This window comes from Lepisosteus platostomus, chromosome 26 (genome assembly GCF_059453375.1).
Source record: "Lepisosteus platostomus isolate fLepPlt1 chromosome 26, fLepPlt1.hap1, whole genome shotgun sequence".
Taxonomy (NCBI): domain Eukaryota; kingdom Metazoa; phylum Chordata; class Actinopteri; order Semionotiformes; family Lepisosteidae; genus Lepisosteus; species Lepisosteus platostomus.
Window position 1 is genome coordinate 14,970,585 of NC_142636.1, and position 22,086 is coordinate 14,992,670.

General features: G+C 55.0%; 3 protein-coding genes across 8 annotated transcripts; 1 reads left to right on the forward strand and 2 right to left on the reverse strand.

The window, feature by feature from the left end:
* Positions 1-535: 535 nt before the first annotated feature.
* Positions 536-4,555, reverse strand: LOC148640364 (interferon-inducible GTPase 5-like). Of its 2 annotated transcripts, none has more exons than XM_088621296.1 (3): positions 4,283-4,555; positions 2,913-3,567; positions 536-2,174 (listed from the first exon to the last, which is right to left on the reverse strand). In XM_088621296.1, the coding sequence occupies exons 2-3, from the start codon at positions 3,469-3,471 to the stop codon at positions 1,549-1,551; spliced, it is 1,185 nt and encodes a 394-aa protein (XP_088477422.1). In that variant the 5' UTR covers positions 3,472-3,567; positions 4,283-4,555; the 3' UTR covers positions 536-1,548. The 2 variants fall into 2 exon arrangements, with proteins under 2 accessions (XP_088477422.1, XP_088477421.1); XM_088621295.1 differs by having other exon boundaries at positions 2,913-3,477; positions 4,283-4,551.
* Positions 4,556-5,660: 1,105 nt separating this feature from the next.
* LOC148640365 (interferon-inducible GTPase 5-like) lies at positions 5,661-15,256 on the reverse strand. Of its 4 annotated transcripts, XM_088621291.1 has the most exons (5): positions 15,000-15,256; positions 13,739-13,790; positions 13,399-13,676; positions 7,086-8,031; positions 5,661-6,565 (listed from the first exon to the last, which is right to left on the reverse strand). In XM_088621291.1, the coding sequence occupies exons 4-5, from the start codon at positions 7,971-7,973 to the stop codon at positions 6,281-6,283; spliced, it is 1,173 nt and encodes a 390-aa protein (XP_088477417.1). In that variant the 5' UTR covers positions 7,974-8,031; positions 13,399-13,676; positions 13,739-13,790; positions 15,000-15,256; the 3' UTR covers positions 5,661-6,280. The 4 variants fall into 4 exon arrangements, with proteins under 4 accessions (XP_088477417.1, XP_088477418.1, XP_088477419.1 ...); XM_088621292.1 differs by lacking the exons at positions 13,399-13,676; positions 13,739-13,790; positions 15,000-15,256 and adding exons at positions 8,956-9,389; positions 9,986-10,713; XM_088621293.1 differs by lacking the exons at positions 13,399-13,676; positions 13,739-13,790.
* LOC148640366 (TBC1 domain family member 15) lies at positions 12,601-21,971 on the forward strand. 2 transcript variants are annotated; one of them, XM_088621268.1, is made up of 11 exons: positions 12,628-13,174; positions 15,288-15,404; positions 16,322-16,507; positions 16,621-16,739; positions 17,997-18,100; positions 18,812-18,879; positions 19,410-19,556; positions 19,941-20,031; positions 20,316-20,464; positions 20,821-20,965; positions 21,333-21,971. In XM_088621268.1, exons 1-11 carry the CDS (start codon positions 12,844-12,846, stop codon positions 21,490-21,492), a joined length of 1,617 nt encoding a protein of 538 aa, XP_088477394.1. In that variant the 5' UTR covers positions 12,628-12,843; the 3' UTR covers positions 21,493-21,971. The 2 variants fall into 2 exon arrangements, with proteins under 2 accessions (XP_088477393.1, XP_088477394.1); XM_088621267.1 differs by lacking the exon at positions 15,288-15,404 and having other exon boundaries at positions 12,601-13,174.
* Positions 21,972-22,086: the final 115 nt, after the last annotated feature.

The following is a 22,086-nucleotide window of genomic DNA, read 5'->3' on the forward strand; positions in this document are numbered from 1 at the left end:
TTGAAGCCAATAGCCTGGCTGGCTTCAAGAAACAGCTGGATGGGATCTTTACACAAAGGGTACATGGGAGTGAAGAACACGTAGTCCAGCCAGCTTGAACCCGGGACCTTAACGTATTTGAAGAAACAGCAGGATGAGATCCTGGGATCCATTATCTTTGCAGAAAACCAGCAGGCTGGCTGGGCTGAATAGCCTCTCTCTTGTAAGTATTCTTGTGTAAATAAAACTGTGGTCACCATTTTACAGAACGACTGATACATTTCAGGGCTGAAGAGAGTGTCCGACACTGATGGGCTGAAGTGTCCCGCACTGACAGGTTGGAGTAACTGAGTCTCTTCAGTCTGAAGGGAGTGTCCCACACTGACTGGCTGGGGGAACTGAGTCTCTTCAGTCTGAAGGGAGTGTCTCACACTGACAGGCTTCTGACAAGGGGAACTGATACGAGTATACAAGTATTCAAGGTCCTCAACAGAAACATCCCAGCTTTCCAGCAGATAAGCTACAGCACTGCAAGCAGAATACAGACAGGTGCCCATTTATTTAAACTTTTATTTCAAAGAGCTTGAATACAACAAATATTGATCTTCCCAACATCCCTGCAAATGCACATAATTATAACTATGCACTTTAAAATTAGCAACAGGAACAAATAATATTCCACTTAAAGCCTACATGTCCTGCTTTAATCTTTAAGTACAAAACTTTTAAAAATCAATTGCATCTTTAAAATTCACTGTATTCCTCTCATAATGCATGTTTTTTAAACAGAACTCATAACACTTTTCCAAATAATGCAGCAGACAAGCACTTCCATGAGTATTATTAATCTAAAAAGACATTAAATGCTGTAAGCTATTTCTTCTTTCCTCATATTCCTTTGCAGATATTTACTTTTATTTGTTTTGTTTAAGGATATTAAAGTAGAGATACTTGAGTTTTCCTATTACTCACAAGTAACACAAAGTACACAAAGATCACACACCAACAGCTCTATTCTAAAGACTTTTAAGAGCAAAGATCAAAACAGAAGTCACTGCTTTCATTTTATCCAACAATATTATTTGGAATATAATTTGCTTAAAAAAACATCATGACATCATGCATTAATACATCGGCCCTTATGCCCCAAAAAACTAGAGCCCGAGTAGGCGAGGAGAGAACGACGACTAGGAGAGAATATTATCACAGGAGAATTATAAACGTCATTTAGTCATTTCATTTCTGTTTTTTTTTCATTTCATCTATGTAATTTGATGTAGGATCCAATGAGAGAAGCTATGATGTCATGGCACACCCCTATGACATCAGAGGTTCCTCTGACCCGCTGTGACATCACAAGGCCTGGAACACCATCGCATGAGGCAATATTTTAAGAGCACTTTGGAAAACTCACTGCTGTTCGTTTTCAGCTGGTGAATAACAATCTCAGCACACCACGGCCAGTCTGCAGAATAACGCTGCCACACCCCCTTCAGACCCCCAGCCAATAGCTACAGCAGCTCAGCCCCCCCGGATCAAGAGGAGCCGTGATGTCACTCCTGCTGCGTTTCACACCTCCGACTCCAGGGCCGTCATCAGCACGTTTTGGGCGTCGTCCGCCAGCTCGGTCAGGCAGCTCTTCAACATGTGGTAGGTGGTGGCGAACGAGATCCCGCCGGCCGTCATGGACCCGAAGACGGGGATGGTGCTGACCCAGTACTCCAACAGCATCAGCCCTCCGCCGGCGAACTTGGTCAGCATCTTAATGACCACGTCGGCGGATATCTCCTTGTTCAGCGGGGACTTGACCACAGCCTTCAGCTCCTCCACCGGCTTGCCCACCCTCTCGGCCAGGCTGCTCAGGGACTGCTCGTCCAGCCCGAAGGTCTCGTAGTACCGCTGGATCTCGCACACCAGGATGGCGACGTCCACCACCACCGACAGGCCGGGGATGGGCACGGTGGCCACGACGCAGGACAGCATGGCCAGCTTCCAGATGCCGGCCTGCAGGGCTTTGCGCTTGCGCTGGTTGATCTCCAGGGTGACGTTGGGCAGGGCGAGCAGCAGCACGTGTCTCTTGTGCTTGGGCAGCTCCTGCTCCAGGGTCTCCTCCAGCAGTGGGAAGTCATACTTCCCCAGGTCGTGGCCGGAGATGAGGAAGACGCTGGGCGCCTTCAGGCCGTGCTCCTCCAGACCTTTGACAGACAACCAGCTTTCAAGCAAACAGAAGAGCCGAGCGACACAGCCAGCCTGTGGAGCCTACAGGCCTTTGCTCCCATTCTCAAGGACACACTTCCACTTCTGTGGAATATTTCCTAAGGTTTAGGATTTTTTCCTGTTCAGTTGGAACATTGCAAAGCTAAATCCTTAATGTAAACAAATTAAAAGGAACTAAAGTGTTATAGTAAAGCAGAAGTTTACAAAGGAACTATGAAGACACAGAGACGCAGCTCTCTGACAGCACTGCAGGACCACAGCAGAGTCTCCATCCACTGGAGGAGAGACACAGCTCTCACTGACAGCACTGCAGGACCACAGCAGAGTCTCCGTCCACTGGAGGAGAGACACAGCTCTCACTGACAGCACTGCAGGACCACAGCAGAGTCTCCGTCCACTGGAGGAGAGACACAGCTCTCACTGACAGCACTGCAGGACCACAGCAGAGTCTCCATCCACTGAAGGAGAGACGCAGCTCTCACTGACAGCACTGCAGGACCACAGCAGAGTCTCCATCCACTGGAGGAGAGACACAGCTCTCACTGACAGCACTGCAGGACCACAGCAGAGTCTCCATCCACTGGAGGAGAGACGCAGCTCTCACTGACAGCACTGCAGGACCACAGCAGAGTCAGCATCTACTGCTCAGAGCGAGGGATTTTACTGGCTGAGCCTTTGGGAAGATACAAGCCCCTCCTATTAACCCCTGAACTCACCCCTGATGCAGTCTTGCCTGATAACCTCCAGGGTCTTGTCCTGGCTGAAGCCCTTCTTCCGGCTCTCCGCCCGGAGGTTGTCGTCGATCTTGGAGCGGACGAAGTAGAACTTCTTCCTCATCCGCTGGATGTGTGTGGCCAGCTGCACGTTGCAGGACTTGAAGCGGTCGCAGGCGATGATGATGAAGAAGTCGTACTTCTCGAACCCCACCTGCTGCAGGTACTCGTCGGCCTTGAAGGTGGGCGTCCCGATGCCCGGCAGGTCCCAGACCGTCACCCTGGGGTGCTTGGGGTGGGGGTAAGCGGTGGGCTCCATGGTGGTCTCCACCACGCCGGTGGGGGCGGAGCCCTCGTCCTCGTCGCCCAGCCCGCGGAAGGCGTTGACGAAGGTGGACTTCCCGGAGCCGGACTCGCCGGTGATGGCCACGCTCAGCTCCACCTGCTCCAGCGCGGACAGGTAGGCCTGGATCTTGGCGGCGGCGCCAGCCAGGGTCTCGTCCTCCAGAGCCCTGCGGATCTCGCTCACCTCGTCCTCGGTGATCTCCTCGAAGTCGCCCATGCCGGCCTGGGGAAACTGCACGCCGGGGGCGTCAGGGTGAGGACTGGGCAGGCGCGGAGGGTTTTGGCCCCACCCGCCCGACCGTGGCGCCCCCACCTGGGGCAGAAGGAGGGATTGCGGGGCGACTCAGTGCCGAACAGCGAACTGCACACCTGGCTGGGGGCCTGAGGGGTACCTGGTGCAGGAGCTCTCCTTGCCTCGCCTGTTGCTCGAATTGCTCGTTTCCAAGCACCTAAACCGCACGGATGTCGAGATGAGCTTCTGACGAAACTGGGGCAGGAGGTCACTGTAACCGAGACCTGAGGGTTTACGCAAAGGGTGGTGGGAGCATGGGACAGGCACGGCCTGTAGACAACGGGGACAACGCTAGCGGCGCTCCGACGGGAGATAACAGACAGATATCAGATCAGACAGGCGTCTTGTCGCACACAAAATCCCGACACAGTAAAGCCCCGCATACCCCGTGCACGTAATGTCGTGTTCGTGGAACACAGCAGAACCCGTTTTTAAAAATTATTATTCAACCGCTCGGTCGATAAATATTCGTAGATCGTTTAGCTTTCCTCTTTCGTCTTTCCTTTTCCTTTACAGTCGCTGCGTTTCAACTGTTCGTTCGCCCTTGACGTGACTTAGAAAACACGACCCGCTCTGCGTCTTAGAGACGGGGACTTCGTGGCGTCCAGCCCAGTGAGCCGAGACCAGAACCTCTTCTCAGAACCCCGCTGAACCCCACAGCTCTTGGGCGCAACCGAACTCCGAACCGGACCGATCTGCGGTCGATGAGTGACAGGACAGAAAGTTAGAGACTTACCGAGTGCGGCTCGTGTCAGTAAACGCTGCTGGCCCGAGTACAGGAGTACAGGAAGCGACCGGGTTGTAGCTCCCGGACTGACCGCAGTCTCCCCGCCCATAAGTTCACATCTCTGGTACATTAAGAAAGTCAAAAGTGCAGCACGACCAGGTCACGCTGTGTAGTCTGAAAGGTTTAGGTTTCCTTTAAAACACGAAGAGTATCTCCTTACTAACAGCCCAACATTTTGCCCCAGTAAAGCAAGATTGCTTGTGCTCTGTACTGACGTTTCGGTTCCCGCACAGTTTGTACTGTATCTCACCGGGCTTTTTACTCTGAGCTTTTACTCTGATCGCACTGTGATTTACTGCACTGTACTGTGCTTTTACCCTGATCCCACTGTGATTTACAGCACTGTACTGTGCTTTTACCCTGATCGCACTGGGATTTACTGCACTGTACACTGCTTTTACCCTGATCTCACTGGGCTTTTTTGTAAAATAAGATTTAGAAAGAAAATGTGTCCAGCACACATCCTTACTTTAATTTAAGAGGCAACATTTGTTTCAAACAAAGCACTCCACAGACACGTAAGAAAGAAGGAAATGATCTCATTTCCAAGAAATCGAAAGTGAAGGTGTGAACTGATGAGCCTGATGAGCTCTGGGGCTTCTGTCTGCTGTTTACACACCGGGCTAGGCAGGTACACCTAAAAATAACCCTGCTCCTGCAGATCACAGGGAACAACATGACGGAGTCAGTTCCACACAGGGAGAGGAAAGCAAACAGAGAAAAATACACATTGTTTCAGAGGTGTGCATTACAATAGCGCCAGGAATCCTGCGTGACTTGTGGGCTCACAGTGCACCTGTTACCCGGTCTGAGCAGGTGGCACAGCGCTGAGGCTGAACAGCACTGACTGGAACAGGTTCGAGACCTGCCCTGTCAACGTCTTTACCCGAAGGGGTGTGGGAGTATGGAACAAGCTGCCTGTCGGTGTCACGCGAGCCAGAAAAGGGAGCATCACCAGCAAAGCACTCAAAAGCCTAAACGAGTTTGACCGGCAATGTTGAACAGGGGTCCCCACATTGTTCCTGCTGGTTGTACCCTAAACCTGAGCTGGTCATCAGTGATCATAACTGATCTGCTTAACGGCTTCTGCACTCTGTCCCTCACTGCAAACATCCTTCACTGCAGGTGTATGGATCTGCACAGGTCCACTTGCGCTCATTTCAGTTGAATACAGGCAGGTCTGACACTCAGTGATTGGGCGAGACTGATACCAATTAACCAATCCCATTCAGCCTCCCTTTGTCAGAGGTACAGGTTGTTTCACTTTAAATGCGAAGTGATTTTTTTCCCGCAGTACTGAAGAAAAATATACAAATATAGGAAGACGTCAGTGTTTATAGTATTTATTTTGGATTTTATAAGCAAAACAATACATATGTTTCAATTTGCAGTATAAATATTTCATATTAGGATTATCCAGTCCTGGTCCTGGAGGGTCAGTCAGTGTGTCTGCAGGGCTGTCCAGTCCTGGTCCTGGAGGGTCAGTCAGTGTGTCAGCAGGGCTGTCCAGTCCTGGTCCTGGAGGGTCGGTCAGTGTGTCTGCAGGGCTGTCCAGTCCTGGTCCTGGAGGGTCGGTCAGTGTGTCTGCAGGGCTGTCCAGTCCTGGTCCTGGAGGGTCGGTCAGTGTGTCTGCAGGGCTGTCCAGTCCTGGTCCTGGAGGGTCAGTCAGTGTGTCTGCTGGTTTTCATGTCAGAACACCTTTTAATTAGCACATTATTGTCCTACATGTATAATGATTCTCCCAGCTGCTAAGATGCTGCTGCTATAGAAACACAGACGACCAGCACGGACGGTCATGTGTTTCACAAGATAATCAAGATTTAAAAATTGCCTGGCTGCACCAACCTACTAAATCCCTATTGACATCTGTCCTAATTGGGAATCCCACTCTCTGAGCCCCTGCTCTCAAGACTGAACTCCCTAAACCCCGTAAAAAAACATAGGATCCTAAATGTCCATCTGCTTGTCCTTCGTCCCAGGATCGGAGCCCTCCAGCGCCTTGCTCATCACCCTCCCGGCGTCCTCGCTCAGGTCACTCAGGGCAGAGCGCAGCAGCCAGTAGCAGGCAAGGAAGGACACGCCCCCCGAGGTGATGGTGCCCAAGACGGGCACCCTGCTCTCCAGCAGCCCCGCCAGCAACTGCTGCCCCACTGCCACCTGGCTCAGCATGTGTCCCACACTGCTCTCCGACAGCTCCCTGCCAGCACTGGACTGCACCTCCGCACACAGCTCCTGCAGAGAGAGGGGTTAATACAGACACACTGACTGGACACTCCAGTACATTAACACTGCACTGAGAGAGAGAGAGGGGTTCATACAGACACACTGACTGGACACTCCAGTACATTAACACTGCACTGAGAGAGAGAGGGGTTAATACAGACACACTGACTGGACACTCCAGTACATTAACACTGCACTGAGAGAGAGGGGTTAATACAGACACACTGACTGGACACTCCAGTACATTAACACTGCACTGAGAGAGAGAGGTTAATACAGACACACTGACTGGACACTCCAGTACATTAACACTGCACTGAGAGAGAGAGGGGTTAATACAGACACACTGACTGGACACTCCAGTACATTAACACTGCACTGAGAGAGAGGGGTTAATACAGACACACTGACTGGACACTCCAGTACATTAACACTGCACTGAGAGAGAGAGAGGGGTTAATACAGACACACTGACTGGACACTCCAGTACATTAACACTGCACTGAGAGAGAGGGGTTCAGACAGACACCTGGTACTGCTTGCCGGTCAGCGCTGCCAGCTGCTGTAGAGAGTCCTGGTCCAGGCCGAAGTGGCGCTGGTAGGAGCGGAGAGCCTGGACCAGGATGGGCACGCTGCCCCGCACCGCCCCGCCGGGCGCCATGGCGGCCAGGCACGCGGACATGGCGGTGCGCCACAGCGTGCCCGCGAGCGCCCGCCTCTTGGCGGCCAGCGCGGCGGCCGACAGGTTGGGCAGCGCCAGGAGGAGGGCGTGGCGCTTGAGCCCGTCCAGCTCCGCCTCCAGCGTGTCCTGCAGCCGCTCGAAGTCGTAGCGCTGGAGCTGGAAGCAGGAGACGAGGAAGACTGGTGCCCCCGGCAGGCCGCAGCGCGCCAGGCCGCCCGCGCAGTCCTCGCGGATCCGCGCCAGCACCGCCTCCTCGCCGCCCGGCCCGGCCCGGCGCCGCAGCCCCGCGCCCACGTCCCGGTCCACCTTGTTCCGCACGAGGTAGACGCGCCCGCCGTGGGCGCGCACGGCCCGCGCCAGCGCCGCATGGCTCTCCCGGAAGCGCTCGGACGCCACGATGATGACCAGGTCGAAGCGCCGCAGCCCCACGGCCTGCAGGTAGCTGTCCGCCTGGAAGCGGGGGGTGCCGATGCCGGGGAGGTCCCACAGCCGGACCGTGGGGATCCGGGGGTGGGCGTAGGGGGTCACCTCCCGGGTCGTCTCCGTGACGCCCGTGGGCGCCGCGTCCGGGTGCTCGTCGTCCAGCCCCCGGAAGGCGTTGACGAAGGTGGACTTCCCCGCGCCGGACTCCCCGGTCACCGCGATGTCCAGCGTGGCCGAGTCCAGCTGGTCCAGCATGCTCTGGACCTGGGCCACCACCTCGGTCAGCACGCGGGACCGCAGCAGGCTGCCCATCTCCTGGACCTCCTGCTCGCTGATGGTCTGCAGACCCGGGACGGCTGGGCGGCGGTCACTGCGGTAACAGGATGACCACACGGCGGCCTTGTCACCAGGAGACAACTGACCGGGCATTGAGATTGCACCCACAGCTGGTAGCATGAGTTACTGGACCAACGTCTCTGTAACCTGATCTCACTGGGCTGCACTCCGCTGTAATAATAATAATAATTGCTTACACTTATATAGCGCTTTTCTGGACACTCCACTCAGAGCACTTTACAGGTAAGGGGGATCCCCTCCAGCACCACCAATGTGCAGCCCCACCTGGATGATGTGACGGCAGCTATAGTGCGCCAGAACGCTCACCACACATCAGCTATCAGTGGGGAGGAGAGCAGAGTGATGAAGCCAATTCATTATTAGGAGGCCATGATTGGTAAGGGCCAATGGGGAATTTGGTCAGGACACTGGGGTAACACCCCTACTCTTTACGAGAAACACCCTGGGATTTTTAATGACCACAGAGAGTCAGGACCTTGGTTTTACGTCTCATCCGAAGGACAGCGCCTGTTTACAGTATAGTGTCCCCGTCACTACACTGGGGCATTAGGACCCACATGGACCACAGGGTGAGCGCCCCCTGCTGGTCCCACTAACACCTCTTCCAGCAGCAACCTTAGTTTTCCCCAGGAGGTCTCCCATCCAGGTACTGACCAGGCTCACACCTGCTTAGCTTCAGTGGGTTGCCAATTGTGAGTTGCAGGGTGATATGGCTGTACTGTGCTTTTACCCTGATCTCACTGTGATTTACTGCACTGTACTGTGCTTTTACCCTGATCTCACTGGGCTGCACTCCGCTGTACTGTGCTTTTACCCTGATCTCACTGTGATTTACTGCACTGTACTGTGCTTTTACCCTGATCTCAGAGTGATTTACTGCACTGTACTGTTTTTACCCTGATCAAACATGGCTTTACTGCGCTGTACTGGCTTTTACCATGGAGTACTTCAGTAATTGTTCCAAGAGGTGCCTCCGGTGTTAATCATCGCCTTTAACTGCTTTCCTCCCGCTGTCCGGTCCGCCAAGGGGAGGAGCCGGGTGTGGGCTGGTGCCGTAACCGCGATCCGCCAGCGCCAGGCGGGGCAGTGAGATCGGCTGTGCTTCCACACAGTTAACCTGCGAATTCCTCCCGGATTTTCTTTTAATCGGAAAGGACAACAGCGCAGACAAGAATCTGAGGATTTTGCAATGCGCGCGTCTGTTTACAGCGGTTTTCTGGGAGAAAAGTCATCTTCTGGCCGAATTCTTTTAAAAGCATGTTTCTCTGGTCGCGCCATGGGGAGCCGGGAGGCGCAATTATTCAGAGCAAAGTTGAGCTCATTCCGGCTGCTCTTCAGACCCTCTCCTGACCGGCCCGCAGATAATCTCACCTATAAACCAGACACCAGGGTGAGCAGCGGTGCACGGTTCAATAGGGGGGAGGTTCCAACTGATTACAGAATTGCTTATTTCGCGGTGTTTCGCTCAAAGGTCCTTCTTGCGCTCTTCTGATTCTGTTGCTGTTGTTCGACAATTCTGTGATGATCACAAACATGTAGGTGACGCGGTCTAGTTACCTTACGGACACGGATATGCTGAATATCCGTCTGTCTCGTCTAATTGGTTAATTTACCTTAGATACCGATCTGTTTAGCTGTATGTCGACGTCGGTTTTATTTAGTTTCGATATATTACTGCAGAATTAACCGTAATAAGCCAAACAATAACAAAACGAATCGAGTTTTGTCATGTGAGAGACTTCAGATGTGAGTGTCCGTGGATGAAGTGGTCCAGATGCCGGACACGAGTCGCCTCCGCACCCCGGGTCCCGCCCGGTTCTGCCCACGTGCCTCCCCCCGGACCGTCCCGACCCCCAGCAGAGCCTCCAGAACGGCCCGGTCCGTTCTGACCCCGACCTGGGCAGGCCACAGTGACAACCGGCTGCACGTCAACACCCGGGGCAGCGCTCTCGGTCTCGGCTACGTACCTCATTTTTCAGAACTTGAAACCGGTTATGCGGCAGGGAAAACTGAAGGAGCGACTCGCGACTCGACTCGACAGAGGAAATGAACTACGACAAAAAACGAAACTGGAAAGCAAACCACCTGGCGCGAGCGGGACACGCGTGACGGGACCGGCCGGTGGGCTGTGTCTCCCTCTGGCGGTCAGATGTCGCCATGGTCGCAGACGGGACGCACTGGGACAAGAGTCGACCAAGGCGAATTGTCAATTAGTCCGGCTTGTTTCACCCTCCCGGATATGGGAACCTTTACTTACTAATTCTCGACATTTTAGATATCCTTAGTCCACTGCATGTTTGCACAATGCTGGTGTGAGAATCACTCAAGACTGAGACCCACTCCTCTACAAGAGTGTCCTGCCCTGCTCCTGGAGGGTCTGTAGCTCTTTAGTCCAGCTCAGCCCCTAATAAGAGCATTATTGGCTTAACTGGACCAGTTTAACACCTTCTCCCAGCTCTGCTTGACAAACTGGCCAGTCTCTCCAGGACCAGTACTGGACGGCCCTGCGGACACACTGACCAGCCCTGCAAGACCTGGACTGGACAGCCCTCCAGGACCAGGACTGGACAGCCCTGCAGACACACTGACCAGCCCTCCAGGACCAGGACTGGACAGCCCTGCAGACACACTGACCAACCCTCCAAGACCTGGACTGGACAGCCCTCCAGGACCAGGACTGGACAGCCCTGCAGACACACTGACCAGCCCTCCAGGACCAGTACTGGACGGCCCTGCGGACACACTGACCAGCCCTGCAAGACCTGGATTGGACAGCCCTCCAGGACCAGGACTGGACAGCCCTGCAGACACACTGACCAGCCCTCCAGGACCAGGACTGGACAGCCCTGCAGACACACTGAATGACCCTCCAGGCCCACTGGTGCTCACTGACCCTCTCTGGCCAGAAGGCTGAGTTAAGGAGTGGGCAGTGTGGACTGTATCACCAGCTACAGCGTAGTGCCTGTACTCGGGTCCGTGGCGAGGATAATCCTCTGAATAATTCGCTGTGTACATCGTTAGCCTCATGAACATAATCCAGATTGTGAGAATTAACCCCCTGCTGGCCTCAGATGAGATCACACAGGAGAGGAATACTGTCCCTTCGAATCTGGGGGGTTTGTTAGGGAGCCTGTAGTGTTCAGGAGGCTTTCATGGAGGTAAACAGCTCTCGTCACACCTGGGTCTGGCCCTGGACACCAGAGCACTGAGATCACTCTCCCTTCTTCTGCCTCAGCTCTGTGAAACACAGAGGGTCAACTCCCCTCCTCCTGTCTCTCTCACTCTCCTCCCCCTCTCTCTCCTCCTCCTGTCTCTCTCCTCCTGTTTCTCACTCTCCTCCTCTCTCTGTTCCTGTCTCTCTTACTCTGCTCCTGTCTCTCACTCTCCTCCTCCTATCTTTCTCTCTCCTCCTCTCTCTGCTCCTGTCTCACTCTCCTCCTCTCTCTGCTCCTGTCTCTCTCACTCTAGATTGGACCCTCTCGGTCTTGAGCTTCTTGAGAGTCGTCACAGTTAAGGCCCTGAGCTCCAGCTTGGTTAGGGCATGAGATCAGTGAAAGAGGTCTAATGGATCCGATTACAAGGTCAATTATGTAACTGGGAGCTCAGAGGGGTTCCTTGGCCCAGAACTGAGTCAGCAAGCTTACTGTGTTTGATTCAATATAAGTACTGTCAAAATACTCTTTATATATATATATGGTTACCATGTTATAGAAATAGACTGCTGCTCTTGAATCAGTCCAAAGAGAAACTACATACTGTCCAGGGCTTGAAGTAGTGTCCCTCACTGTCAGGCTGGAGGAACTCAGTCTCTTTAGTCTGAAGGGGGTGTCCCACAGTGACAGACTGGAGGAACTGCGTCTCTTTAGTCTGAAGGGGGTGTCCCACACTGACAGACTGGAGGAACTGAGTCTCTTTAGTCTGAAGGGAGTGTCTCACACTGACAGGCTGGAGGACCTGAGTCTCTTCAGTCTGAAGGGAGTGTCTCACACTGACAGGCTGGAGGACCTGAGTCTCTTCAGTCTGAAGGGAGTGTCTCACACTGACAGACTGGAGGACCTGAGTCTCTTCAGTCTGAAGGGAGTGTCTCACACTGACAGACTGGAGGACCTGAGTCTCTTCAGTCTGAAGGGAGTGTCTCACACTGACAGACTGGAGGAACTGAGTCTCTTCAGTCTGAAGGGAGTGTCTCACACTGACAGACTGGAGGAACTGAGTCTCTTTAGTCTGAAGGGAGTGTCTCACACTGACAGACTGGAGGAACTGAGTGCCTTTAGTCTGTCCCACTCCACACAGACAGGCCAGGAACTGAACCCGCGGCCTCTGTAATGTTGTTCTGTATGTGTAATCGGATGCACAATAAAAGTTTTAAAAAAAACAGGAACACGGCACGAGGATCGGGGGCACACATCGGAAGGGGGAGGAGGCGCTTCACGCCCGCGGCGCTGTGGGCGGCTCCGGCACCAGACGACACAGACCCGAGCTGCAGGCGCGCAGACCGTGGCCGGGCTCGGGCAGAGCGCCGCGCGCCGTCATGTGACCGCGCTGCGTGTGTGAGAGTGGGGGGGGGTGAACTAGCTCGTGCACCATCACACCCCGAGCGCAGGGACACGAGCTCGCTCTCCCCGGCTCGCGGGACTGGAGAGAGAGAGGGCGGGGCAGAAACACAAGAGCGGCCTCAGAGCGCAGAGCGGAGCGAGACAGATCCCAGCTCGCTGCTCGCTCAGTCGGGATCCGCGCGGCCCGCAGCACAGTCACGCCGGTGGAGTGGAGTGGGGGGGCATGCGGCGCGCGGGCAGGTAGCCGGCGCGAGGGGCCAGGCCGGGCGATGACGGAGCGCGCGCCGGACGGGGGCCCCGCCTCGCGTGGGGGCGCCGTCCCAGGACAGGGGCGCGAGGCCGCCGTGGGCGGCTACTCCAGCAGGACCAGTTGGCAGGGGAGAGACGCGCGCTCTCCTCCTTCTCCTGCGCCGGTGTCGGACGGTGCTCAGGCGGAGCCCCCCCGCACGGGGGCGCAGAGCGGCGACCAGAGGCGGAGTTCTGTGCCGGGGGGCGCGAGCGGCTCCTCCGGGGGTCCTGCGCTACCGGGGCTACCAGGGGTCATGGACTCCGAGGGGCGCGTGGACGAGTCCAGGCTGCGGACCCACATCTTCAAGAACGGTAACGCGCAGGGGTGGGGCTGGGGTTCGAGCCCGCTGTGGAGCCGCACGCTGCCCGTACGGGGTGCAGAGCCGGCTGTGCGCGGTTCTTACAGCGCCCGTCTCCCTGTTCTAACACGCCTGACTTCCTACCAGATTCCTCAGTATTTGTGTATATCCCTTAATCTAGTCCAAGACTCTGGGGAGAAATCTTTCATTCTTAAGAGAGGCGGTGAAAACACACACCTGACGCGTGAGTTCAAATCACGCAGCGCGACTCCACGCCCGAGCGCCCCTCCGAAATATCGCCCTTCCACCTCATTTGCATGGAAGTTTATCAGCGTCCGTGTGCGAGTCCGCGAGGCGGGTGACGAGACACGTCACAGGCCGGCGCTGCACGAAACACTGGACCGACTTGCAGCCCCGATCGTGTTTCGGGGTGTCTTCTAGCGGCGGGAGACGGCTGAGACCCCGAAGCTCCCAGCAGCCGCGTCTCTGCAGGGGGGAGAAATCTGGGAAAATTCCTTTCCTGGAAGAAACCAGGGCATCCGTTTCAAGCAACATGGCTGCGCAGCTTGTTCCACACTCCCACCAGCCTTTGTGTAAAGGAGAGCCTCCTGTCTGGAATCTCTCGCAGCCTGAAAAAAAAATCAGGGTGTCTGTTTCAACAGCGTGGCTGTGCAGCTTGTCCCACACACCTGCAGCTCTTTGTGCAAAGCACTCTCTCTCAGTGCCCACTCATTCCCCCTGATTGGTGCTGGGGTCTTGACGGGGCTGGGTAAACGCAGGCAGACCTGGGTTTTTTTTTCCCAAACTGAGCGGAGAAAATCCCAGGATAGATGCTTTTTGAAGTGTTGCAAATTGCAAGTCAAGTGCTAGTCAACTGATGCTCACGCATCCCCCCGCCAGGCTGCTGAAAGGCAGCAGGTCAGCTGACTGCCTGACGCGCCCTGCAGCTGGGTGACACGTCCAGGGCACGCCATGCTGCGGGGGAGACGGGGGCGCCCGGAGGGGCGCGTCTCACTGGGAGAGGCCTCGTCGGAGCACACGCACCCCAGGAGGGGGAAGGCAGAGACTAAGTGCAGTTCAAACTGAGAACAGGAGGCGCTGCTTTGCACAAAGGGTGGTGGGGGTGTGGAACGGGCTGGCAAGCCATGCCGTTGAAGCCGAAACCCTGGATTCTATCAAAAACAGGCTAGATAAGTTCCTTCTTTCAGGACAGCTCATCTTTACACAAAGGGTGGTTGGAGCGTGGAACAAGCTGCACATGCTGTTGGAGCGGATACCCTGGATTCTCTTGACACAGCTCTATGAGATCCTGGGATCAATTACCCACTAACTATTAAGCAGGCTAGATACTAGGCAGTGGGATCAGCAGGAGTAGTACTGGTAGCACTGGTATTATCAGCAGTAAAAGCTTCAGCGTGCCGCGGGAACACTGCTGCCTCAGAGCTGTCGGTTCTCACAGCTTTTGCACAGCAGTCGGATCCACTCCGGGATTTACCGGATGCTGGTATCTGGTTTGCCAGCCAACACACAGGTACAGGAACTGGAGTGTTTGTTTACCTTGAGTAAACTTACAAAGGGAGACGTGTACCGATAACACATTGTTTTTCTTCTTCCCCTGCAGCAGCTTGGGCCCGATTAATAATGTGCCACGCACTGCTGTACAGCACAGTAAAGGCCAGTGAGATCAGGGTAAAAGCACAGTAAAGTGCAGTAAATCACACTGAGGTCGGGGTTAAAGTATGGTAAAGTGCAGATCACTAGCAGTACATAACTCTGGAACTCTGTACAAGTGTTTCAGCATCACTAATAAACACAATAACTCAAGAATGGTTACAAACCAGAAGAGGCCTTCGGTTGTCAGTAGTTAATCCCAGGATCTCCTCCAGCTGTTTCCCAGGCCCAGGCCAGGCACATGACTGGAGCACTGAAGGTCTCTGCTGCTCCTGGCACACTCACTCACACACACACACACACACACACACACACACACAGATCCAGACTGCTCTGCACACTGTCAGCACACACACGCGCGCACACACACACACACACACACACACGCACACACACACACAGTGCCTGCAAGCAGTGACCTTGCGGAGCTGGTGAGCTGAGATATGATTTCACAGGTCCTGCCAGGCTGGTATGTGCTTTGCAACTGGCTGACACTGTTGTCTGGAGGGTGTACTGCACAGGTTCCCAGCCCTGGTCACTGAGGAACATGGGCCCACCTGCGTTTTGCTCCAGTGAGTTCTTAATCACAGACTAATTGATTTCAGTTCCTCAAAGATCAGATGGGGTCTGTAATTGGTATCAATCCTGTACCAGTTCATAAATTTCAGAAATGCCCTCATTCAGGAAAGAACTGTATGAAATATGGCCACCTGGACCTTAACAGGAACAGGTCTCACTGTGGGTGTGCCTGACACAATACCACTCCCACCGTGGGTGTGCCTGACACAATACCACTCCCACTGTGGGTGTGCCTGACACAGTACCACTCCCACCGTGGGTGTGCCTGACACAGTACCACTCCCACCGTGGGTGTGCCTGACACAGTACCACTCCCACTATGGGTGTGTCTGACACAGTGTCACTCCCACAGTGGGTGTGTCTAACACAATACCACTCCCACTGTGGGTGTGCCCGACACCATGTCACTCCCACTGTGGGTGTGTCTGACACAGTGTCACTCCCACTGTGGGTGTGTCTAACACAATACCACTCCCACTGTGGGTGTGCCTGACACCGTGTCACTCCCACTGTGGGTGTGCCTGACACCGTGTCACTCCCACTGTGGGTGTGTCTAACACAATACCACTCCCACTGTGGGTGTGCCTGACACCGTGTCACTCCCACTGTGGGTGTGTCTGACACAGTGTCACTCCCACTGTGGGTGTGTCTAACACAATACCACTCCCACTGTGGGTGTGCCTGACACCGTGCCACTCCAAACAGAGTCATCAATGAGCTCTGAAGATGTGGATCTCAGCAGGCCTGAAAACCAGTGTGGGGCTCTGCAGGGTCAGGGCTGGGACCCCTGCTTTAAGTGCCCAGATCTCCGTCTGTGTTGTACTGCGCTGCGCCCTGCCCCCACCGTGATCTCCCCGTTCCCCTGCCCGTTTGCGAGGATGCTCTCTGTGTCTCTCTGCTCCGCGGACAGGTGGCGTGGCCCCGGCCGGGCGCGCGCGGGTCTGGCGCTTCCTGTTCGGCATGTTCCCCAGCAGCTCCACGGCCCTGGAGCGCCCCCTGCTGGCCGAGCAGCTGGCGGTGCGCTACGGCGCCATGAAGAGGAAGTGGCGGCAGCTGCTGCCCTCCGCCACCCGCATCCGGCTGAACGGCACCGACGGTACGGCAGCGGCGCCGCCCAGGAACCCGGCTCCCGGCCCTCTCCGTGCGTGTCCGAGCGCCCGCTGCGCCGCCGCCTCTCTCTCCTCACGCCTGTCTCTCCCGCCGGTCCAGACGAGCTGATCGCCGCCGTGCGGTTCTACGAGCGGCGCAGGGAGCAGGCCGAAGGGTCGCCGCCCCAGCAGGGCGAGGAGGCCGCGCAGAGGATCTCCTTCCTGGAGCTGCAGGCTCAGGTGCAGCCGCCCCCCGCTGGTCTTCCTTTCGTGCTCGATCGGTTAATTGCAGGGCGGCATGGTGGAGCAGGGGTCAGCATTGCTGCCACACAGCGCTGGGATCAAATCTGCACCTGGGGCGCTGTCTGTGTGGAGTTTGCACGTTCTCCCTGTGTTTGCATAGGTTTCCTCCAGGCGCTCCAGTTTCCTCCCACAGTCCAGAGACATGCAGGTGGGCTAACTGGCTCCTGGGAAAATCGGCCCTGAATTGGATAAAGTGATTAGAAAATGGATGGATGTTTAATTGCTTCACAGCTCTTAATTGTCTAATGAACTTCTGCCAGTGATCAGGTCCATAGTTAGGGCTGATCTGAAGTTAAGGCACTCGCCAAGCGATGAAATGGTGACGGCTGCTGTTTCTCAAGTTTTGGAGAAGTGGGGTAAGTGTTGTTGTGGGGAAGTTACGAAACCTGTTGTTGACTTCCTGCGATTGGAAAGATTAGGGATCATTTCTATCATCGTGGAGGGAGAGAAAGAGTGAACCCGCGGGTGACCCTCCGCTCCGCTGCACACAGCTCGTTCGCTGCTTGTTGGCCGTGTGTGGGTGCATGTGCGCACGCGCGCGTGACCGTGTGTGCGTGTGCGGAGGTGTGCATGTGTGTGATCACAGCGTAGCATCGCTCCGTTTTTGCCAGGAGAAACCTGCCAGAGGAGCCAGAATGAACACTGAGTGAATCAGGGATCGAGAGCCAGTCTGGAACAGAGGGAATGAATTGAATCTTCACCTGAACAGCCAGGCTGCTCGATTTTAAACCTTTTCAGTTGTGTAAAGGAGAGGGAGGGTTTATGTTCTTAAATCTATAACTGTATGAATCCTGGAAACACTTTGAGGAAAAGGAGAGATTTAGTTGGAACATAAATTATACTCTTGCCTTGGTGTCTCTGGAGCTGAAGGGATTGTCCTGCACTGTCAGGCTGAAGGAAAAGAATCTTTTTAGTCTTGAACGCAGAAGCCTACAAAGTGGACTTGATACAGGTCTTCAAAATCCTCAAAGGCACCGACAAAGAGGAACCAGAGGACACCAGTGCAATCTACAGGGCAGTGCATTTAAAACAGAACAGGTGACCCCTTACACAAAGGGGAGTGGGAGGGTGGAGCAAGCTGCCCAGCCATGGTGTTGAGGCCGATACCCTGGTTTCTTTCGAGAAACATCCAGATGAGTTCCTCAGAACGATGAGACGCTAACGGATGGAACGGTCTCCTCTTGTCCGTCCCAGGTGCTGATGGACCGGGTCAGTCTGGACCTGGAGGACCTGCAGGAGGCCGTGCGGATCATCGACAAGGACGTCCCGCGGACCGAGAGGGACCTGGACTACTTCCTGTGAGTGAGGGCGGCTGACCCGCCCCTCTCCGCGTCCAGCTGCCTGACCCTTCGAATCACACTCCCATAATCTCCTGGGCTAGAGGCGTCGACTGGGGTGTCTGGGAGGGTCTCCCCCAGACGGACAGCAGTGTGCAGAGGTCGGAGTCTCTGGACTCGGAACTGAGAGGTCGTGGGTTTGAGTCCTGGGTGCTGCTGTGAAAGACAGGAATGAGAATTTCTTCTCAGTAGATTTTTTCAGGTTAAATAAAAGGTCACAGTATGAGCATAGAGCATACACACACAGGCCTCTGCACTGAGGAGCAGAGCTGTCGTGGGCTCTGGACTTTAAACTGGAGGGCTGCGGGTTCAAATCCTAGGTAGTGGGGGTGTGGGGGGCACAGCTGTTGGCCAGGCTGCTGCTGTTTAAGTCCTGCGGTATCGAATGGGTATAAAGTGCTTAGACATAAACTGCTGTAAATAAGCTTCCACAAGTTACTTTACACGAACGGTTGTACCAGACACAGTGAGTGACGTGGCTCCTCTCGATGAGTAATGAATGACACTGAGTGGGATGACTTCCAGGCTCTCCAGCTGCCCTGCTGAGCCCGTGTCTGCTGTAGTGAGCTTGCACAGTGCTGCCTGGCTCCTGCACCCCTCTCTCACCGTGTCACAGTGCTGCTCACTGTGAGTGAGGGGACCCAGCTCACGCGCGTGTCTGTCTCTGCCCAGGGGCGAGGGCTCCGCCAACCTGCTGGTGCTGAGGGATATTCTCATCACCTTCGCCGCTTTCCATCCAGGTAAGTTCCCTGCCCCCTCGGCCGCGCCTGTGTCCGAGACCTGTCAGCCGTGCTCCTGCACTGGCGCCCCCTAGTGGCGGCACGAGCACGTGTTTCAGGGTCGGCGGAGTGTGTTCAGGGCATGTGGCCACAACGAGTGACCATTAATCAGCTCTTGCTCTTTCACAACTCTGAGAGGAAACCAGCACAGAGAAAGCATATATTGCACATGTGATGTAAGGCTGAATAATGGTTGTTCATATGTGAAATGGTTTTGTTTTGTTCTCTAAAATAAAAAAAAAAGTATATTGGGGCTGCCGTTGGGCAGGCACACTGCAGCATTCCTTAAACCTTTACAAAAGACCCGTTCTGCTTTGCAAGGATCCGGATTGCAATGGCTGCTCTGTTCTGTGCTTGGCGTGGTCCCACTATATAACAAAGGGTCCCCTGTGAAATGCAGCACGGAGCTGCCAGTGGTCCTGTGGGTGCTGCAGCGCTGTGTTGAGGCCAGGTGCTTCTCCTCTCTCCCTCTCCCTCTCCTGGGCCCGCAGACGTGAGCTACGCCCAGGGCATGAACGACCTCTGCAGCCGCTTCCTGGAGGTGCTGGACTCGGAGGTCGACGCCTACTGGTGCTTCTCCTCCTACATGGAGCGGGTGTCCCGGGACTTCCGGGAGGACGGGCTGCGGCGCAAAATCGGTACGAGAGCTGGGCTGCACTTGTGCCTGTGCCTGAGTGCAGTTTGTCTGAGGGTGGTGGAGGGGGTGATGGGGCGGGTCTGTGTGTGAGTGAGTGATTGGTGGAGGGGGTGATGGGGCGTGTCTGCGTGTGAGTGAGTGATTGGTGGAGGGGGTGAGGAGGCGTGTCTGTGTGTGAGTGAGTGATTGGTGGAGGGGGTGAGGGGGGCGGGGTCTGTGTGTGAGTGAGTGATTGGTGGAGGGGGTGATGGGGCGGGTCTGTGTGTGAGTGAGTGATTGGTGGAGGGGGTGATGGGGCGGGTCTGTGTGTGAGTGAGTGATTGGTGGAGGGGGTGAAGGGGCGGGTCTGTGGGAGAATCACTGCATCACTGTGTGTCTCTCTCAGAGCTGGAGGCTGACCTGCTGAAGGAGCTAGACCCTCAGCTCCACTCCCATCTCCTTTCCGACACCATGGACACCCTGACCTTCTGTCACAGGTAACAGCACCCTCACCCCTGTCCATCTTTCTCATTCTTCCCTTCAGACCCCAGTAATAACCATGTTATAACTGTGGTGTAGATATGTAATAGCACTGTTATAACTTTACTCCAGATTTGCAATAATACTGTTATCATTGCACTGCAGATGTCTAGTAACTCTGTTATAATAGCACCGTAGTTTAGTAATAACACTGTTATGAGAGCACTGTAGAAGTGTAATAACTCTGTTAGAGCTGCACTGTAAATGTGAAAGTTTTGTGTTGTGACACACCTCACTGCAGGTGGCTGCTGCTGGGTTTCCAGCGAGAGTTCCACCACAGCGATGCCCTGCGGCTCTTCGAGATCCTGAGCTGTGATCACCTGGAGCTCATCTCTCAGGCCGTGGAGCGGGCCAGGTACCAGGAGAGGCTGTCTCTAACCCGCAGCCAAGGTGAGCCTCTCCACAGCTTGGATGGGGAGACTGGTAAAACTACTGCTTTTGTTATTACTATAGCTACTGCTACTGCTACTATCTTACCTTGCATTGCATTTGGACCTCCTCAAGTTCTGATAGAAGGGCTCATTTAGAGAAACCCGTATTGTGGAGAGTTAGCTGAGCCGCCGGTCCTGGTACTGTGCCCTGGTGGGAGTGAGAGTGGCAGAGCTGCAGGTGAACCCCACATGACACATGTCTGGGAGTGCAGCAGCCCTGCAGACCCGGTGAGCCTTCCTCAGGACACTTGGGAAGACCGCTAAGAGCTCTGGCTGTTCCATTTTTCCTGGACACCCTGCTGGTGCTTCTGCTAGACGAGGACCCGGACGCCGCGCCGCCCCCGACGCTCAACACGGCGTTCACCTTCGAGCTCTTCATCTGCGCCGCCATCCTGCTGGAGCACAGAGACGCCCTGCTGCGCTGCCGCAGTGAGGTGGAGCTGATCCAGTTCACCAGCAGGTACCGTCGGCCCAGCCCTGTGTCCTGTGTGTGTGTGTGAGAGCAGAGCAGTCTGGACCTGTGACATGTGACCTGTGACCTGTGACCTGTGACCTGTGTGTGAGCAGAGCAGTCTGGACCTGCGACCTGCGACCTGCGACCTGTGTGTGTGTGTGTGTGTGTGTGTGTGTGTGTGTGAGAGCAGAGCAGTCTGGACCTGTGACATGTGACCTGTGACCTGTGACCTGTGTGTGAGCAGAGCAGTCTGGACCTGCGACCTGCGACCTGCGACCTGCGACCTGTGTGTGTGTGTGTGTGTGTGAGTGAGAGAGCAGAGCAGTCTGGACCTGTGACCTGTGACCTGTGACCTGTGTGTGCTGTCTCACAGTTTGCAGGGGAAGCTGGATCTGAACACCGTGCTGCAGAAGGCAGAGGAGCACTTCTTCAACTACTTCAAGAGGGCCTCCTGGCAGGGGCTCGGCAGCAGGTTCCTGAGCCGCAAGAGCAAGGAGCCCCTCCTGCTGCAGTTCCGGAGCCTCTTCTCCTGATCGGAACGTCCAGGGATCAGGAGGAGAGGATGTAAAAGCTGCTGGGGTGGTGTGGGGATCCAGCTGAACCCTTGCCATGGAATGGGGAATCACAGTGTTTTCCAGCCTGGATCTTTCCAGGGCGGCTAACAGCAGAGCCGCTGAGCCCAGGACGGACCTTCGGAAGCACGTCTTCTGTCCTGCTGCTCCCAGCCGGAGACTTGGAGTCCAGGGACTCCCCTTCCTGACCCTTCATGCTGTCCAGCTCGGCTGGCGTCCTGGAGTCTCTTCACATCACCAGCAGGTCAAGGCCTGTGGAGACAGTCGGCTCTGCACTGCTGCTCCTGCGACTGTGTGTGTGTGTGTGTGTGTGTGTGTGTGTGTGTGTGTGTGTGTGTGTGTGTGGGGGGGGGGGGGCAAATGTTACATAGTGTTTAATGCAAGGTGCAAGGTATTTTGGGGAAGGGGTGCCCCAAAATATTAAATTGACACAAACCCAAGTATTTTATCTCATCTTTTATCTGTCTCTCTTTCTGTCTCTGTGTGTGTCTGTCTGTCTGTCTCTATTTCTCGATCTGTCTGTCTCTATTTCTCGACCTGTCTGTCTGTACCTAG

Bases quoted from the DNA above. Each gene is read 5' to 3' on its own strand.
- LOC148640364 (XM_088621296.1), bottom strand. From the start codon at position 3,471: ATGGGCGACTTCGAGGAGATCACCGAGGACGAGGTGAGCGAGATCCGC. The intron at 2,175-2,912 runs GTGAGTTCAGGG...TGTCTGTCAAAG, and splicing joins CAGGCAAGACTGCATCAGGG to GTCTGGAGGAGCACGGCCTG.
- LOC148640366 (XM_088621268.1), top strand. From the start codon at position 12,844: ATGACGGAGCGCGCGCCGGACGGGGGCCCCGCCTCGCGTGGGGGCGCC. The intron at 18,101-18,811 runs GTGAGTGAGGGC...GTCTCTGCCCAG, and splicing joins AGGGACCTGGACTACTTCCT to GGGCGAGGGCTCCGCCAACC. The intron at 18,880-19,409 runs GTAAGTTCCCTG...CTGGGCCCGCAG, and splicing joins CTTCGCCGCTTTCCATCCAG to ACGTGAGCTACGCCCAGGGC.
- LOC148640365 (XM_088621290.1), bottom strand. The intron at 6,566-7,085 runs GTGTCTGTCTGA...CTCTCTCTGCAG, and splicing joins TGACCGGCAAGCAGTACCAG to GAGCTGTGTGCGGAGGTGCA.